This window comes from Crassostrea angulata, chromosome 10 (assembly GCF_025612915.1).
Source record: "Crassostrea angulata isolate pt1a10 chromosome 10, ASM2561291v2, whole genome shotgun sequence".
NCBI lineage: Eukaryota > Metazoa > Mollusca > Bivalvia > Ostreida > Ostreidae > Magallana > Magallana angulata.
The window spans coordinates 1,743,905-1,757,022 of NC_069120.1; the positions used below are offsets into that span (position 1 = coordinate 1,743,905).

General features: G+C 38.9%; 3 protein-coding genes across 11 annotated transcripts in view; 2 read left to right on the forward strand and 1 right to left on the reverse strand.

Annotated features, from left to right (window-relative positions):
- Positions 1-5,951, forward strand: part of LOC128166817 (band 4.1-like protein 3) — a 39,195-nt gene extending 33,244 nt beyond the window's left edge. For 5 of the 9 annotated variants that reach the window (XM_052832213.1, XM_052832205.1, XM_052832211.1 and 2 more), the window contains 8 exons: positions 396-461; positions 898-993; positions 1,644-1,739; positions 2,175-2,336; positions 2,492-2,695; positions 4,044-4,139; positions 4,909-5,020; positions 5,247-5,951. In XM_052832213.1, the coding sequence (XP_052688173.1) occupies positions 396-461; positions 898-993; positions 1,644-1,739; positions 2,175-2,336; positions 2,492-2,695; positions 4,044-4,139; positions 4,909-5,020; positions 5,247-5,251 (837 nt within the window). In that variant the 3' untranslated portion in view covers positions 5,252-5,951. The remainder of the gene's footprint in view (positions 1-395; positions 462-897; positions 994-1,643; positions 1,740-2,174; positions 2,337-2,491; positions 2,696-4,043; positions 4,140-4,908; positions 5,021-5,246) is intronic. The other 4 variants (XM_052832207.1, XM_052832212.1, XM_052832208.1 and 1 more) reach the window with 4 other exon arrangements.
- Positions 5,952-6,227: 276 nt separating this feature from the next.
- LOC128166821 (cylicin-1-like) lies at positions 6,228-9,335 on the reverse strand. Its single transcript, XM_052832221.1, has 2 exons — positions 8,973-9,335; positions 6,228-8,894 (listed from the first exon to the last, which is right to left on the reverse strand). The coding sequence occupies exons 1-2, from the start codon at positions 9,015-9,017 to the stop codon at positions 7,662-7,664; spliced, it is 1,278 nt and encodes a 425-aa protein (XP_052688181.1). The 5' UTR covers positions 9,018-9,335; the 3' UTR covers positions 6,228-7,661.
- A 2,979-nt stretch (positions 9,336-12,314) lies between these two features.
- The window catches only part of LOC128166412 (succinyl-CoA:3-ketoacid coenzyme A transferase 1, mitochondrial-like), a 68,390-nt gene continuing 67,586 nt past the window's right edge, over positions 12,315-13,118 (forward strand). The window contains exon 1 of the mRNA XM_052831564.1: positions 12,315-12,528. Within this exon, the coding sequence (XP_052687524.1) occupies positions 12,445-12,528 (84 nt within the window). The 5' untranslated portion in view covers positions 12,315-12,444. The remainder of the gene's footprint in view (positions 12,529-13,118) is intronic.

Here is a 13,118-nt window from a genome sequence, read left to right on the forward strand (position 1 = left end):
TAGAAATATATACTCTTCATCTTTATTACACCTGTTGAAAAGAAGCATTAGTACCTCTTTATAACTTTATTTCACCTGTTGATTAGAAACAGTTGTACCTCTCTTCAACTTCATGTGATCTGTTGAATGTGAAAGAATGAGTTGCAAATGCATGGTCCATCTTTCAACCATCTGTTCTATTGTACCATCAACATCTCCCATACTATCATCAACCTAGCATGTGTGAACTACTAGCTGTAGCTAGAAATTTAAAAGATTACTTAAATTCCAGTAATTTGTAACACAGTAAATTTTGGTCGATTATATATTCTGTAATTTATTGTCGGACACAGAAGAACACTTTCAGTGTGGACACAGTATTTATTGTATGATTTTTGACCGGGCTTCCCTTTCAGAGAGGAGGCGTGGGGATGGGCTGGGCATTGCCTGGGATGAATGAACTGAAGGACCGTAAAGCCAAGGTCAGATGGCATGTCATGCATGGGCGCTTACACAGCATGGTTATGTTACATAGGGCTCTATCAGACCCCAGAGTAGGAGATGGGCTCTCTCCTGGTAGTGTTTTATCATTTATAGTTCCAGATGTTAATCTGTATATGAAGTTGTCAGTTCACACAAGCATTATTCACCGAATGACAACATATACACAGCATAATGTGTTAGCAAGTCGAATTTTGGGGAATGAAAAATCAGGGAAACTTTTGATGTACAATTTGTTCTTACTTACAATAATAGCAATGCATCGCCAATACTTAGACAGTGGGCCAGGTTGGTATTTGTTGAAGCATGTTGTCCGCTGGAGTTGCGTGTTATGTGTTAGTTCATTAGAACTGTTTGAGATTTGTCGATGCTATTTACTGACTCGCCCGCCATGTAACACGTCCTCATCTACTTCAGCCCGAAGATACCGCACCACCTTTATCATCACCCTCATCCTCATCATCAGACGAGGACATATCCCATCATGCAATTCTAGATGACGATGCAGACGAGGTTTGGCTGTCATAGACTGCATGTCTTTTTCATTTCTTCCCCTCTTCTCTGTGTGTACCATACAGTTTCATTGTCTACAGATTATGTACATTACCTGATTTTTGTGTACGATATATTTTATTGATGTTCTGCTTTGAATGTCCATTGTTGATGTATTTTTTAACATATTTTATGAATTTTCTTAATAATGATTATTATATGTAACACCTGTATTATGATTGCCTTTTTGAGCTTTGTGAAATGTTGAATACTTTATCCTATTTGCTTGTGCCACATTTGCTTCTTTCTGTTCTATTTTCAGTACAAAGTCATAATGGAAATTATAATTTGTGATACACTGCAAATAATCATGTAAACAAGAGATAACAAGATGATATATGACTCATAATATTTTAACCATTTTTACAGATTAGACTTCAGAATGTAGTCTTCAATAAGAATATGCCTTTTAAGCAAAAGTAACTTTATTATCACTATCTGAAGTGAACTTTGAGTTCTTCCCGCCTCATATTACTTTGTTGTCAATGCTTCTCTGTCTCAGCATGCAGGATTTGGATGCTTTTAGTTTCTGTCGATAATTGTGCTTTTATTCTCAGACTTGCCTGGCCTTTTGTGATACTGGTGATCCTGATGTGTTTGATTTATTGCAGCAGGGTGGGTTTGGACTGGATGGAAGCCACCCAGACTACAGTGACAAGTCCATAGACAGAAAGATGCAGTTCATCGCGGTCACCCCTCCATCCACGGTTAGTGTGCCCAGGGAAATGCAGATAAATCACTTCAAATGTTTTACTTAAAAACTTTGAACAGTTTTCATTGTTTTTTTTATCTTCAGAGTAGTTTGTGCTGATCAACAGCTAAGAATATCTTGTATAGTTCTTAACTTTGTAAGAACTAGGTACAGTTGTACCCCGGTAATAGTATACATGCCTAAAATTCCAACATTATTCATGTTTTTACGAAGCTTATACATTCACTGCACCTAGTTCTATGTATGAGACACCCTTTAACTTTTACGTAAAGTCTTTATTGACCAGTCAGAGGATCTAATTGTTGTCTTATCAAGGGTTTTGAACTACCGTTAGTTATTTAATGTAGTCATTATGGATGGACAAAGCTTTTACAAATATACTGGAATATTAATTATTAAAACTTGTACTGATTTCTATTTTCTCTAACAGGAGGTCAGAGACCGACAGAGAGGAGACAATACCATGCCATTCTTTGAGTCCGTGGGATCAACCTCCGATGGTGAAGGTGAGGGAACCTTGGGGAAGAAGAAACCTCCCCCGGTGGCCCCCAAAAAGTACCGGGACAGCCAGGACGACCGTCTGGGTGACATGGTGAGTAGTGTGAGGGCGTGGCTGCATGGGGGGCACTGAATCTGTATCTCACTGAGATGGACTGATGTTACATGTACAGAGATTGTCCATGCTGTGTGTATATAACTTGTATCCTGATGGTGATGTAGTCAGACCCCGATCATTTTCCTGTTTAGCCCCCCACGGTGGCCACTGAGAGGATGAGATACGACCCTAACACGGACGACCAACCCATTCCCACCACCAACGTCCCCATCGTCAAAACCCAGACGCGGACGGTCACCTACGAGAAGGACGGGTTCCCGGTGGTGATAGAGGACGGAATCCTCATCAGCTCGCAGTCTCACTCGACCAGAACTCAGACGATCGAGACGACTACCGTGAGTGTGATAACCCCTTGGCTCAGTGACAGTGACCCAGGGTCGGGGCAGCCATTGTGTGTGTGTGTGTTTTCAGCATGGGACAATCTGCATGGCAGTCAGTTTAGTGTTAACTTTAGCTCTGTAGTCCACTCTGTGTTATAACAGACTGCATCATTTGGTTTTCACTTGTTCTTGCTTCTTCATGTCTTTATTGCAGGTTTATCAGCAATGTCAAGTTGTTGCATTTGTTCCTAAATTTTGTTCAGGAATGATATCAACTGTTTGCTTTGCTCATGATGCCTTTATCCACATTTAGATTTCATTTTGTTGATTTACCTGCATTTTTAGATAAAGGGTCCAGATATAGATAATATTCATCAATAACTAGTTAGAGAGTCCAGATATTGATAGAAAATTGATCAACCACTAGGTAGAGAGTTCAGATGAAGATAATTCAACAATCAGTGTCAATCACTAGTTAGAGAGTCTATATATATATGGACAATTCATCAACCACTAGATAGAGAGTCAAGATATAGATCTATAATTCAACAACCACTAGGTTGAAGTCCAGATATAGATAATTCATCAACCAATAGATAGAGACTCCAGATACAGATGATTCAACAACCACTAGATTGAAATCCAGATATAGATAATTCATCAACCACTAGATAGAGACTCCAGATATACATATATAATTAATCAACAACTTGATAGAGAGTCCAGAATAGATAGATAATTCAACGAACACCAGTAGATAGCCCTGTCCTTATTTAAGATTACTTGTTTTTTATAAACTGTCATCAAACTAATTTATAAGCTAAAAACTGTAGGTTCAAATGATATATACATGTAAGGGAAAGTGTCTGTTATACTTGTTCTCATACCTGTATCTCAAAACTTACCCAGTTCTGAAGGGCAGCTGTTGCAATGCAAACTAATATATCAATAACATGTATATGTACTTGATTTTTCATTTTCATCATCTTTTTTGTATTTTGTTTTTTGCACAACAAGAGCAATTATATGCGAAGCATTCTCATGTATCATCACTGCATGATGTACGTCTGATAAACTTACAGCTTTGTGTCAGTAACACCGTCTGTACTGTCTAATAAACTAAGTCCTATTTTATGGGAGGGAGGGAGATAGAGACCTCATTAACAGAACTCTTTATTTGTCATGCTGTTAAGCTAGATTTTGGTAACATCATCCTTTAGCAAGCTGCTCAAAGCTCATAACAAGACTATTGATTGGAAAAATGACACTTTTTAAATATTTCTTCTAAGACTTATTTATTTACAAATGTATTTTACTTATTTTTGTTTTGTAGTGTACTTACACGAGTTTGTTTTGATTTCAGTATAAGACGGAGAGGGACGGCAAGACGGAGACCAGGGTTGAGAAGAAGGTTGTGATTTCACAGGAAGAGAACGGGGACGACATTGACCATGATGCCGTGAGTATCTCCTCCTTATACTGACAACAAAGTATCACCTTGTTATGATAAAGGGATTTAAATTTGACCGAAAGGTTTCACACATTAAAGGGGCATGGTCACGATTTTAGTCAAAAATTATTTTTTCGATTTTGATGTTTACAATGCTTCATTAAGGCATTTTTAATAGGCAACCAAAATTTGATTGTCATTTGTTGAGTTATAAGCGAGTTACAGAGCTTACAATTCTTCGCTGTGTAAACAAAGCTTTTGTTTACATTTTGAATGTTGAAGTGAAAATTCCAGTTTTAGACCTCAAATGAATGCGTTAATCGTTAGTAACTGTTTATTTATGCTTAAAATGAATAAAAAGATAGACAAATCAGCTTGAAAATTTTTTTTACTGGTATATTCAACCTATGTAAACAAAAACAGGGCACGAGCCTTGTTTACATGACGAAGAATTGTGAGCCCTGTACCTTGCTTAAAACTCCGAGACTGGCATCCATATTTCATTTGATCATTAGAAATGCATTCCTAAAGCATTGTAAATAATAAATTCAGAGAAATAAAATTTGACCAAAATCGTGACCATGCCCCTTTAATACAGCATACAGAAAATAAACAGTGATGGTCTAAGTATCAAGTCTTAATGTTCATACCTCAGTGACGACAACCATTATACTGTCAGTATCATCTCCTTATGTTTAAAACTGGGTGATCAGATATCCAGTATGAAGCAACTGATTTCTTGCCCCACATGTTTTGTGTATTTGGCTGTGTATTTCAGCTCCTAGCTGAGGCCATTAAATCGGTGACCGAGATGAACCCTGACCTATCTGTGGAGAGAATCGAGTGTATGCGGCAAATTGAGGATGTGGATGGGGGTCGAGAGGTATTAGGTCAGTACTAAACCAATCAGAGTCTTTCTTATATACAGTATTGTATTATTAAAAACACTCTACATTCCAAGCTACATAATAAATTAAGAATTGATATACCAGTATATCAAGACATACATGCTTTATTGATTGGGTTTCCATCCTTGTGCTGTTTATTGATGGGATTTCTTGTGTAAATTGATGTCTGTACTTGTGTATAAATGGGGCTTCTGTACTTGTGTTGTAGGTTAGATTTCGACATTCGATAACCGAGGACCTTTTGACGGGAGCAGCCCGATTTCAGTGCCTATAGTGACTTGTTTGCAGGGGAAATCCGTCCAAACCTTCTAAAGGTCTCGTATATTTCGCTTCAGAAGGACGGAAAACCGGCAGACTCTGTGCTTGACGCAGGATTTAACAGACTGAAATTATTGCAATAATTATGTATGTGGCATAAAAATCATGAAATACATGTCATAGTTTTATAACCATTTTACATTATGGACTGGACTTGCTGCCAGGAGTGTGGTCGTTTACAGACTGTGACCTTTGTGTACTGAAGTCAGTTGCCATGGGAACCTAGCAGGTCCAATCATTACACCTTGAATCAGCAGGACTTGGATGGGCAGCTACAAGAACTCCTTTTATTCTTAACCGATTTTAAGTTTTACTGCATTATTTCATTGGCAATTTTAGTAAATGTTTGTTTTAATGAAAGAAAACTTTATAAACTACTGCATTGCTGACAGATTTGTTAGAATTTTAGTTTCTTTTGTTTTATTGCTCAATGCTTTATTTATCCTTACGACTAACATATGAACAGAGCATCAAGAAATGTTCATTTGATGGCTTTTAGGAGGCGGCTGTGTAAGTCCTTGACTGCTTGATGTAGTGCATCATCTTTTATACTTGTATAGAGACATCATCTCAATAAAGTCAACATTTGTATCCATCTTCTCTTCAGTCTTCATCACATATTTGTCATTGACAGTATAAATTTTACAGTGTATAAAACTGTAAGTGTCAGTGGATAGATTCTCAATAATCCAACAAACAATTCACAACCAATACAATGTCATATTCTTGAAGAGTGTTGGAAGCATCTGAACTTGGTTTACTATTGGTATCACTGGAAAGCAATTGCAATTCATGTAGACAAAAGTTACGTCCGAACAAATTGGGAATTTTTGGGTCATTTATACTTCTGAGCCATGAAATTAGCAAAGCGAACATGTCTTATCATTTAATTTCTTTAGAATTTCCTTGAAGTATCATACTTGTCTGTTAAAAAATGACATATTTATTGATTACATGTATACCATGGTTAGGTTACATACTAATAACAGGAGTGGTACAATAAGTGGTTTATACAAATAACGAGTGGTACAATAAGTGGTATATACAAGTAACAGGAGTGGTACAATGAGTGGTATATACAAGTAACAGGAGAGGTACAATAAGTGGTATATACAAGTAACAGGAGTGGTACAATAAGTGGTATATACAAGTAACAGGAGAGGTACAATAAGTGGTATATACAAGTAACAGGAGTGGTACAATAAGTGGTATATACAAGTACAGTGAAGTTGTTTAAAGCTGATATGTAAGCTTTCCACAGGAAATTGGACTGATACAACAAATCCCTTGTTTAACAGGGGACTTGTTCCAATATTTGACATTGTTTCGAATCCCCAAGAGAATGGACCATAAGGCTCACTTATGGAACTGATCTCAAGTTTGATTTTGTACCTCCGTTTATATTTTCCTACATCATAAAACTTTGCATTGCTATCTTAGTGTGGGGTAGGAAACCTCTTCTTGGGCTCTTGTGGTACAGTGAGTGATTTAAACAAATTCAATTTTTATCAATACTGGGATACTTGCACGCACTTACTATCATAATACAGTGCTGCCCAGAAGTTTAATAGAATAAACAGATTAAGAAGAATTTCAACATTAAATTTCTATTTTGAAGATTACATTCCCTCTGGAGCCCCACGCGTTATTGGTTCAGCGGTACCAGTTTGAACACTTTCGAAAACTACTCTATATAAAAGAGGTTTTCATATGTACATGTATATTGAAATTTCCTCTATTGTGGAAGTTTTTAGAATTATCTGAGGGGGTAGCTTGGCTCTTATTTTAATAACTTTGAAAGCCCTTCACTTAAGAAGGCTTTTTGACATTGAGCAAATGGCTCAGGTGAGCTAAAATGAGAAGCACTAATACTATACAATATTATACAATGTAATAGCAGGCGGTGTGAATAGGCTAGGTTAATAGGGGGCTATGCAGCCTATCTGATATTCCTATGGAAAGCACATCGGTTAGTCTATTATAAAATGAGAATACGAGTCAATTATGTAACCACGTCTGGAATTTAAAGCTGTATGTTGCATCGGTAATGAATCTATTGCACAAACGGTCCATAAGCACTAGTCCATAGATCACAACCTCAATAACGGTCACGCTCCATTACCCTTCAATGGAAACCCAACAATGCTCGTTATTTCTTTTGATAGCATTTAAACACGTTTTTTTCACAAAATTCTTAGTCATGTTGTCTGCGTAATTAATGTAATATATCTCCTGGATTAACGATAGATGATACCTCTTTGTACAGTCGAAACCATGAACCACAAACTCCACGAGAGGGGCCAGCCTATCGTCTTATGACGTCGGCGTAGCGGCCGCTGGGTGCGTGCGATATCGGTGGCGGGGGTGGGGGCGGGGGTGGCCTAGGAAGGGGGTAGTCATCTCTCGCCCGGGGGGACGGGATCTGGGGTCTCCAACTTTCTATGTCATCGTACCGCTCCCCTCCGCCCGAGGGGCGGTCGGGTAGAACCTTGGAAGCGTACAGTGGCGGGTCTGCCTTCCAGGATTTCTTCATGTCATAAGCCACTCTGCTGGCGTACAGACCGGAATCAGCCGATTCTCGAGGTTCTGGTCGGGCTCTCCTGCTCTCTCGGAGGTCCTCTCTATAAGTGTTACTTAGATCGTAGGCCCCACTCTGTCCGAGTGGATTCGATTTGATGTCGTCTTGGCGCCCGCTGGTTGTCCTGGAGATGCCGGGGGGTCGGCTGCTTTCTCTCAGATTTTGTCTGTCGTCCACAGCTCTACGTCCCCTGTCGTTCCTTGACTCCCAGGGCCGGTTTGTGGGTTCTCTCAGTCTGTCTTTTCTTGTGTCCCCCAGCTGATCAAACCGACTTTCTCCCAGCTTATAATCGGCTCGACTTTCTCCCAGCCTGTAATCAGCTCGACTCTCTCCCAGCTTGTAATCGGCTCGACTCTCTCCCAGCTTATAATCGGCTCGACTTTCTCCCAGCTTGTAATCGGCTCGACTTTCTCCTAGTCTGTAGTCGTTTCGACTTTCCCCCAGTTTCTTGTCAGCTCGACTTTCTCCCAATTTGTAATCATTGCGTTTTTCCCCAAGACTCCGACTTTCTGGGAATATATCATTCTTGGTATCTCTGATGTTTTCCCCGCGGTCGTCCCTTACGTCTGACAGTTTCCCCGTGCTGTCGTCTGCTTGTTGGTCTGGTTGTAAGTCTTCGTTCACATCTCTCACAATTCTCCTGACTCGTGGTAATCCAAACACAAAATACGAGCTCCCCTGCAAGCCAACCAAACTCTCGCAGTATCTCTGTTTCAGCAGGTCGCCGGTTTTGGTTTTCTTTGGGTCTGAAAGGAAGCTGTTGACGACATTGATATTACGCTTGGATTCGGGGGCGGGGGGAACAACTCCACCCTGTTCCATTATTTCGTTGACGATATTGGAGTTGATCCAGATCCGACACTCGGTCCACTGGAACATCTTATCCTGCGCCATCATGTTCACCGAGCCACGACTCTTGTTGGTGTCGAACCTGGAACCAGGGTCCGACGATAGCGGCTTCTGTCAGAAAAAAAGGAAACGTCACGTCATGCAGGAAGTGAAAATGGAGTTGTCTACATAGATCGGAGAACCACTTACCATAGGAACATCAGGATAAACCGGATACATCGGCGGTGCTTCCATGTTTGTGGAAACCCTTCTCAAACTGTAGATGTTCTTACAAACATGAAATAATCGTTACAGGACTGACAATAAGAGTTCTACAGCGCTGTGAAAATGTTGTTATCGTTTAAATAAAAATAACACACACTGTGTTTTAAAGATCCAGTTTCCTACACGGGTGAATGTACCAGCACAATATGTACGACCCTGCAAACCGGTCATCCAAGCAAATCGCCGGTCAGGCGTCGTTTTCTACACATACAATGAATTTTGTATTTTTTAGTTTTTTTTTTCATTGAAACATTATGAACATAAAATGTCCCACCTGTCATGCATTGCAATCATTTAAACTCCAACTGAAGTATATAAATGTTCTATATATTGAATGATGACAATAGCTATAACAGCGATAAGAGATCGCTCATTCGTAAAAAAGTAAACACAGCGGGTCGCTATAGTCCATCGTGTCATCGTTATACACTAAAGAAACAAACATCATATCTTCTTTTTTATCTTATGTTTAATGAAACGTTTACAAGAAGCATTGCAGCACGTATCATGGTTGATATGCATGCATGCAGTAAGCAAATATATTTATCGGATTAAAAAGATGATTTAAAATACAGTCCCAGTTAAATTGCCCCCCCCCCCCCCCCCACCATGGAATAACTTTGAATGTATATTATTTTTTATGTATGTACCCTCATAGAATCTCTTTCTAACCCCCCCCCCCCCAAAAAAAAAAAGGACAACGTGTAAGATATGCATCACTCTTTATAATAGAGGACACTGCTTACATTTAACCCCCCCCCCCCCCAAAAAAAAAAGGACAACGTGTAAGATATGCATCACTCTTTATAATAGAGGACACTGCTTACATTTACCCCCCCCCCCCCCCATAGACTTTTAGTTCTGTCTACTTTTAAAATTAAGTGGCGTGGTCAAATCCAATAAGCCAGAAGGGATTTATGATAAATTTGACCACGCTCCGACCGAAATTATCACCTCATAATATTCAAAGAATGATTCCTTATTACTAATATCTATAATATTTCCAATTTATACTCTTTAAAACGGCGTTATTTTAAAAAGCAGCATTTTTTATGTAGCACATTCTATGTATTACTACGCGGCGCACCAATACCGTTTTTCGACTATGCTATAAGGCACACCCATTTTGTGTCACTCATGTTTTATGGAGGTTTTAGGGTTCAAATTTGATTCGTAATGTTATCACAGACAAAGACAGTTAAAAAAGTATATATTTTGTAACATTTCCCAGTGTCTTTGCTTGTGATAACACTACGTATCGATTTTGTACTATATAAGCCATAATACAAATGACGCCAAATTGAGGCGCCAGCGGGGTTTGCTTATTTATATTTGAATATTTAATCGTACGATGGCTTAAAATTATATAAATATAAGTAATAAGAAATCATTCTTTGAATATTATGAGGTGATAATTTCGGTAGGGGCACAGGGGCTCGTCACGAAGTTTTTCAACCTTTCATATCTACCACCTTTATACAATAAAATACACAAGGGAGGAATCAAAACTCGAAAAAATCGCTACCTCCCGATTTCGGTCGCCTCGTATTAATTCTTCTCGGACGTTAAACCCTGGACTCTAGTTATCATTAGATCGGGAAAGGACCATAGTTTTTAGGAATACCTGCAAAATTTAAACGTCGGCAACAATTTTAGAAGTTTTCACGCATTTTCTTCCAGTTTACTCACAGGGGCTCGTCACGAAGTTTTTTCAACCTTCTATATCTACCACCTCTATACAATAAAATACTTCTTATGTCACCGGAGAGTAAACTGGAAGAAAATGCGTGAAAACTTCTAAAATTGTTGCCGATGTTTAAATTTTGCATCCATTCTTTTCTTATTTATTTTTAAGTCAGGTAAGTAGGACTTAATTTCCAAAAATCTTCAAAATCCTAATCCGTGGGAGAGGGGGGGGGGGGGGGGCGCTGGCATAGTATATAACTTCAATTTCAATCCTAATTTCCTTATTTTCATATCAATTTTTTAAAATCCTCCAAAAAAAGTGGGGGGGGGGAACTCCATGATAATTCAATTTTTTATATGTAAATTTTAAAGATTTAGTTGCTGTGAGAAAAAGTGGGGGGGGGGGCAGGCCTGCCCCCCCCCCCCCCCCCGATGCTACGTGCCTGCAAATGTAAAGAAGATATAAGACACGGCCCCATCTTCACAAGCCAAGTCTTCTGGGTCCATTCTGCCCAAAACCCTTGACTCGCGAATCAACGATTTCAATTCATTTATTCTATCAAAACCACATTGTGCAGGAAGTACATGTTATATAAACATATTTCCATATACATGTATACACAAACAGTCTGAGTGAGCAGAGCCGACTCCAGGATCACTAAATATCTTGGACAAAATTGCAATCACTCATAAAATTCTCATTAGCAATAGATTGTCACTTGAAATTTCAAGATAGCAACAACCTCAGACACGTAGCACCAGGGGGCCGGGGGGGGGGGGGGGGGCTGTGCAGCAAATATTTTTCTTAAATTTACATACAAAAAGTTGTATTAACATTGAAGTGCCCCCCCCCCCACCCACTTTTATGGGACCATGTAAAAAATTGAATTGAAAATAACGGTGTTTTTTTTTGTTTTTTTTGGTTTGGTTTTTTTTTGCTTGTCAAGATTTGTTAACGTCTAAGAGAGCTTCATGACCATGGGGCCTGGATCATTTCAGTGCTTTGGAGAACCTATCCTCAACAGGTACACACGGGTCCTCCAGAAGAGTAGAACCTGTCCTCAACAGGTACACACGGGTCCTCCAGAAGAGTAGAACCTGTCAACAGGAACACACAAATCCTCTGGAAGACAATACCATCACCAGCTGAACACCAGATTCCTCAACAGACATGTTATTAGTTAATTAATAATGAGATATATATCAGAGTTGTTTTAATAAAAAAATATTTATACATCGACATTGATACAAATTATTAACCATGCATGATGCAGCAGGTGCAATATCGATTTCTCAATGTAAACCACGTACATGTATTATACTTTTCATTTGGCTTCGCCCTAGAGAGAGAGAGAGAGAGAGAGACTGAGATAGAGAGAGAGAGAGAGAGAGAGAGAGAGGTTTTTTATATATCAGAAGGCACCTCCTTTAAATATTTTCAATAGCCCGGACACTAATTATCCAGTTGGCGCGTATTGTCAGCAAGTAAGAGGTGCGTCAAAATGGCGACTTCTGATTGGTTGAACAAGAAAGAAGTCTGTTGATTCAAAAGATCAATGCAGCTCAGTCTGTGATAGAAAAGAAATATTGAAAAATAATCATCATTTAACTACATAGACAATTTAGAAAAAGGTCAGATTTTGCGATACTTTAACTTGTAGAACCGTGTTAGATCCGCGCCTTTCTGTTTTGTGTTTTCTTCTCTCAAAACATGGCGGCCCTCAAGGTCTTCAGTGCGTGTAACAAAAACTCTGCTCGACAGACGAAGGGTTTGCTCTCTATAGCGTCGTTTGAGGTAAGATTTGCTTTTGAGAAAATGCTGCGAGCGCTGGAAAAAATTTTGTTTTAAAGGAACGACCAGCACCTTAGAAAAAAATCGTCCCGAATGTCCTCAGTTTTTAACTTTTTTTTTGGGGGGGGGGGGGATAAATATTTTTTTCATTTGTTTTGCTGATTCTAAATACTATTTATTCCTAGAATATACTTGTAACTTTTATCCATCTTTTGAATACATAATGACTAGAAATCATCAGAAGTTTGGAGCCACAGTACTTTATAGCTATTTAATTGACACTCAGTTTGCAGTTTCATCATCTTCTCATTCATAATCATAAAGACACAAAATTATTGTGGAGTAGATTGAATGAGAAGTATGTTCAATAAAAAAAACCCACACAACACACATGAGTAAGGATAAGTGAGCCACTGCAGACAAAAACATTTTCTTTACGATTAAATGTGCATTAGGCAAAAGCACCCAAACAATGGCAAATCCCAGACATTTACTGTCGTTATGTTTCGCTTCAGATCTAGTATGGTCAGATTTACAGAAACTTGTTAACCTTTGATGTCCTGTCTGTACTTCAGCAGGTCCAGTACAATCTC